This window comes from Lactuca serriola, chromosome 1 (assembly GCF_051521515.1).
Source record: "Lactuca serriola cultivar US96UC23 chromosome 1, Lser_US96UC23_V15, whole genome shotgun sequence".
NCBI lineage: Eukaryota > Viridiplantae > Streptophyta > Magnoliopsida > Asterales > Asteraceae > Lactuca > Lactuca serriola.
The window spans coordinates 256,930,917-256,937,252 of NC_136408.1; the positions used below are offsets into that span (position 1 = coordinate 256,930,917).

At 34.9% G+C, this 6,336-nt stretch overlaps 1 protein-coding gene across 1 annotated transcript; it reads left to right on the top strand.

Annotated features, from left to right (window-relative positions):
* The first annotated feature begins 288 nt into the window (after positions 1–288).
* LOC145050787 (putative galacturonosyltransferase 4) lies at positions 289–4,756 on the top strand. Its single transcript, XM_078998982.1, has 9 exons — positions 289–681; positions 770–807; positions 885–929; positions 1,018–1,120; positions 1,208–1,344; positions 1,448–1,728; positions 2,212–2,569; positions 3,054–3,629; positions 4,136–4,756. The coding sequence occupies exons 1-9, from the start codon at positions 576–578 to the stop codon at positions 4,409–4,411; spliced, it is 1,920 nt and encodes a 639-aa protein (XP_078855108.1). The 5' UTR covers positions 289–575; the 3' UTR covers positions 4,412–4,756.
* The last annotated feature ends 1,580 nt before the right edge of the window (positions 4,757–6,336 follow it).

The following is a 6,336-nucleotide window of genomic DNA, read 5'->3' on the forward strand; positions in this document are numbered from 1 at the left end:
CTAAAAGAACTAACCACGATTGATTTTGAAACATAAGAACCATAAAATAACATTTTCTAAAATTATCTGAAAGTGTCATTTAAAAAAAAACCAGGGACGCACAATAAATTTTGTCTTGTTTTTATTAGAATACCTAAAAAATAGAGAAATCTATTTAATACTAATTTGCAACCTATCATATTTTGAACTGATTATCCCGTTATCATCATCATATAAAAGGAAATTATATCTTTCTCTTATTTATTCCGAATAAAACCACTCTCCAAGTTGTTTTTTCCTCTCTCTCTCTCTCTCTCTCTCTCTCTCTCTCTCTCTCTCTCTCTTAATCTGTTATCATCACTGTAATCGCCGACAATTTTATATTTTACTTCTCTCTCTCTCTCTCTCTCTCTCTCTCTCTCTCATCATCGTTATTCTACTTCCAGCTTAAGATCTTCGCTGCCGCAATTGCTGTTGTGGGCTTTTAATGTTATAGATACAAGGATTTGTGTTCGATTCCATAAACCCCATCCACCATTGAAGAAGCGACTTCTTGATTGAGATTGGGGTTTCTTTGTTTTGATTGTTTTTGCAAGATGAAGATGAAGATGAATATGAGGCTCAGAAAGCCGGTTATGGCGTTTCTTTTCTTGACAGTTCTTGCCCCCATTGTGCTTTACACTGATAAACTATCAACCTTTTGTAAAACCCCTCTTAATTCATCTAATTTCTTTTTCCATTCTTACTATCAGATCCTCCGTTTGACTAATGGGTTTTCTTTCTCTCGCAGCTACGGATGAATTCTTTCAGGAGCCTTCATCACTTCTAGTAAGCTTTCCAGTCTACTACTTTTTCCGATCTCAATTTAACCACTGTTTATTTATGTATCAATTTCCTTTCTTCAGCCATCGAATCCGGATGCCACAGCCCTAAATTTTCTTCTTCCTCAGGTGGGTTGAAGTTGAATCGAATGTTCTACTTTCCGAATTTCGATTATCTGATAAATTCTCCTTTATATTCGTTTTTTCTATCCACCAGGAGTCATCCACATCGCTAAAAGAACCTATGCGACTTGTTTATTCTGAAAATTCCACTCAATCTGATACCGAAAAGTCCAGAAGAACAAGACAGCTAAACGAAGGTTTGTTTTGTTACATTCTGATCTCAGAATCATTATTATTGATTCTTGCGCAACCTAACAGTTCTTCCAACATTGAAACTTTGCTAGAATCCAAGGGGATCGATACGAATGTTACTGGGGATAATCAGATCAATCCCATCAGGCAAGTTACTGCTAATCATAGGGCGAATGAAGAATCACCACCTGTAGAAAAGAAAAGTGAAAAGTTAAAGGTGCCTGATTTGGTAGGTTATCTTTTATTCCAGCTGTTTATGTGCTGTTTTTCAATTCGGTATTGATTGCATCCTCCATATTTAAGCTGGAAATAAATGTTTTCATAATTTTAAGGAACTAAAACAAGCACAAGCAGTTGAAGTTTCTCTGAAAGTAAGTGAAAGAAAACCTGCAAATCACAGAAACAGAAATGAGAAAAGGAAGCAAGATCAAGATGAAGTTTTGGGTGATGTTCGTGTACGTCATCTTAAGGATCAGTTGATCATGGCGAGAGTTTACCTTTCACTTTCAGCAACAAGGACGAATGCCCAATTTAACAGAGAACTCCGTATACGTATGAAAGATGTAGAAAAACTACTTGTTGATGCAACTAATGACTCTCAACTCCCTAACAAGTAAGCCCACTTTTTCTTTTTCTTTTTTTCTTAAATTATTATTTCTTTGTTTTTCTTTCCGGACAAAGTGTTAAATGATTTTGTAAAAATATTTGAGAAAATGACAATTTGTCAACTTTTCAAAAAGTTAGATCTTATAGCATCTCAAATCCAACTCCAAATCCCAATTAAAACATTTTTTTTGCACCATTTTACACAACCCAAAACCATTTTTTGCACCAAAGTGTTTATAAAGGAAAAATAGTATAACGCCACATTTATTGTTGTAATTGGTGTTAAACGTTTATGTGTACCATTTGGTCCTTCATGTTTAGTATTTCTTACTTGTAGCATTTATTGTAAATGGATATTAATTAACCATAAATATCTTAAATGTAGTATTTATGTTTCAAATTTGTTTCGTTATAATATCATTTATAAAGTTGTTATTATTATTATTTTTTTAGGTTGTAAGGTTTATTTATTTATTGGTTTTTGGTGTAGTGCTAATGAGAAGATGAAAGCAATGGAGCAAACATTGTTGAAAGGAAGGAGAATACAAGACGAGTGCAGTGTTGATGCAAAAAAATTGCGTGGGATTATTCACTCAACAGAACAACAACTGAGAGTGCAAGAAAAACAGACTTTGTTTTTGACTCATTTGACTGCTAAAACTGTTCCTAAAGGTCTCCATTGTCTCCCCTTACGCCTTTCAGCCGATTACTACTCATTAAATGCTTCCTCTCAGCAATTCCCAAATCAAGACAAATTACAAGACCCAAACCTCTTCCACTACGCATTGTTTTCTGATAACGTCTTAGCAACTGCAGTCGTTGTTAATTCCACTATTTCTAGCTCAAAGGTATGCCTTTCTGTTAATTGTTAGAGTAAGTTACACGAATGGTCCCTATGGTTTGTGGTAATTTGCACGTTTGGTCACTAATTTATTTTTTTAACTCGGAAGGTCCCTACTGTTTGTTTTTGTTGCGCGCTTGGTCCCTGTCTTACCTAAAAAGAGTATTTTGCCCTTGATTTTTTAAATAAGGTGGGGTAGGGTAGGTAAGGTAAGGTAAGGTAAGGTAATGTGAGGTGGAAGTGGGGTTGGGGGTGTGTTTATTTAAATAAATTAAAAAATCAAGGGCAAATTAGTCTTTTTAGGTAAGACAAGGACCAAGCGTGCAATAAAAACAAACTGTAGGGACCTTCCGAGTTAAAAAAACAAGTTAGGGACCAAACTTGCAAATTACCCCAAACCATAAGGACCATTCGTGTAATTTACTCTAATTGTTAGTTGTTACTTATAAAGGCCAACAACCAGATCATAAACATCTCAAAAAATCTTGCAGGATTCTTCAAAACACGTGTTCCACATTGTAACGGATAAACTAAACTACGCAGCAATGAGGATGTGGTTTCTTGCAAATCCACCATGGAATGCGACAATTGAGGTCCAAAATGTGGACGAATTCACATGGCTAAATGCAAGCTACAGTCCGGTTCTCAAACAGTTAGCCTCTCAAAAAATGATTGATTATTATTTCAAAACGAAAACCACGGAATTGGATTCCAATTTGAAATTCCGAAACCCAAAGTATCTATCCATGATGAATCATCTTCGGTTTTATCTCCCCGAGATGTTTCCAAAGCTTAATAAAGTGGTGTTTTTGGATGATGATATTGTGGTTCAAAAGGATCTGACCGGATTGTGGGGTGTGGATATGAAAGGGAAGGTGAATGGGGCTGTTGAAACGTGTGGGGAAAGTTTTCATCGCTTTGACCGTTACCTTAATTTCTCCAATCCTTTGATTGCTAAGAATTTTGACCCTCGTGCGTGTGGATGGGCATACGGAATGAATCTATTTGATTTGGAACAATGGAAAAACCAAAATATTACCGACATTTACCACTCGTGGCAAAATTTGGTTAGTTCTTGTTTTACAACTTAAAAATAAACTCAAAGTCTTTGTATTTTAACCCTATTTTTGATGGTGAGAGGACATTTACGTCTTTTTGCAGAGATAATAGATTAAGAGCGAGTCTATGTTGACCTTCTTGGGCGGGACAAAAATTTTCAATTTTCCTCCCACCTTTTTGGATGGGAATTTTTTTTTGTCCCTATCCCACTTTTAGATGTCAGAAAAAATTGCAATTTTTTTTTCCATTGACATCAATCTAGTCCGGTTCAACTCCAATGCATGCGAAACACAGTACAACCTGTTATGTCTACATAAGTAATAGACGGGAGGCATTTACATCTTTTTGCAAAGATAAGAGATTAAGAGCGAGTCTATGTCCAATCATTTTGGATGAGAATTTTTTTTTGTCTCTATCCCACTTTTAGATGCAATTTTTTTTTGTCCAATACACAGTAGAAATACAAATACAAGAGGAGGGACATAAAATAAAAGGAATGTTTTTGGTTGTGCAGAACTCGGAGAGGGAGCTATGGAAATTGGGAACACTGCCACCTGGATTGATAACGTTTTATGGGAGAGTATTTCCATTAGAGAGATCATGGCATGTATTGGGGCTTGGGTATAACCCAAATGTCAGCCAAAAGGAGATTGAAAGAGCAGCCGTGATTCACTACAATGGGAATTTGAAACCATGGCTGGAAATTGGGATTCCAAAGTTCCGAGGTTATTGGAGTAGGTTTGTGGATTATGATCACCCCTACATGCGGGATTGCAATATTACTCCTTAAAAAACTAAAACTCAAACAAAACAAAATTACTCATTCTTTTAATTCTTGATTCATATTTTGGGTTGTAATTGTATATTAGAAAACAGGTTTTTTGTTGAAGAATGTGAATACTGGTTTTTCACAATCATAAAAAGCACATGCATCGGATGATGATGATGGCTGTCATTGTCACGTGCCAATATTCCATGTGCATATGCTGATGCGGCGATCTCTTCTGTCCACACGATACCAAATGCATTCAAAATACATAAATAGTATTTATGGTTGACAATTTTTTGTCTAGATAGTTACGTTTAATGTACATATTGTTGCTTATCTAAATAACAATCCCTTATCTTCTAGTTGCTTGCAGGTGTTGTAAATTTTATAACAAATGAATCTTACTTTTGTTTTTTTTGTTCTTATAAAGAAATCGGATCAACTGTGAAATTTTGGTTTTCACAAAAACAAAAAACCAATGGTGCGTTTAGTTGCAGAAAAATATGATGTTTTCCAGAAAAATTTTCCAAGAAAAAAGGAAATTTTTAAAATGCATTTAGTTTGTCTGTTTTTTTAAAATTTTCTCGAAAAATGAAAATTTTTCGTTTTCTAAAATTACAAAAAAAGTTGGAAATTTCTGAAAAACTGATAATCATAGTTTTTTATATTTTTCTAATTCCAAATTTTTTCTAAAATATAGACATATTTATTCCTATCTATATCTACCCACTCCCAAGCCTATCTCCACATTCACACCTATCCCAACCCCCTACACATACGTAACCACAAACACACATATATACACACAACCACACCCATCTCCATAAAAACACACATACACACACATAAACACCACATTCACACACCTACCCAACCCCCTACACATACATAACCACAAACACATATGCATACACACAGCAACACCCATCCCCATAAAAACACATATACACACACATAAAAAGACACCCACACAAAACACCTACCCATCCCCACCTTACCACCGCTACCGTTTATAAAAATGAAAACCGACAGAAATATACATATCTAAACATGTTTTCTAATTTTCTAAAACTGAAAATGAAAAATGAATAAGTTTTAACTAAACGCGTTTTCTAAATTTTCTAATGAAAACTGAAAACGAAATAACAAAAAATGAAAAGGGAAAACAAAAAACGAAAATTGAAAATTGTTTTCCGTAACTAAACGCAACCCAAACCTTTCGGTTTTTAGCTTTGCATTTTGTATTTTTTTCTTCTTTAATACTTCTACGTGATGATAGAGTAAATTAAATAAACCATCCTTACCGTTTGTCGTAACTTTTTTTTTCTTCTCACTTGACGACGACCTCTTTAGTTTTGTTGTGGTCCCAAATCGATTTAAAATTAATACAACCCTTATTATTATTTTTATTTATTAAGTTAAATATATAAATTGTTACTATAGAATGTGGGTCGCACTGCCCTTATCCTTCACACCTCACCATCACCACTCATGTCTATCTTATCATTCTCTTTTCTTATAGGGCATCCACAATACATTTAACCCTTTAAACTCTTATTCAATTATAATCACCATTTTATTCTTTTTATTGAACCATTCAATTGTAACAACGTGAAATTTAAAACAATTTTTCATTTTTCAAACAGCATAAAACTCATTCAACATTCGCAAATCTCATGTTCAACAAATATCATCACGATAAAAACACATCCCAAGATCATAAAATAAAATCCTCTGCCAGTGTGTACGAATCATGCCGGCGCCTTCCCGCGATCCTCGCTAGTACCTGAAACACATATCACATAACATTGTAAGCATAAATGCTTAGTGAGTTCCCCAAAATACCACATACAATACATACGCCACTCAAGGCCATAGCTCTATGGGACCTTCCGGTCCCTGTGTCTCAGGGGACTTCCGTCCCAACCCTAGTAGACCTTCCGGTC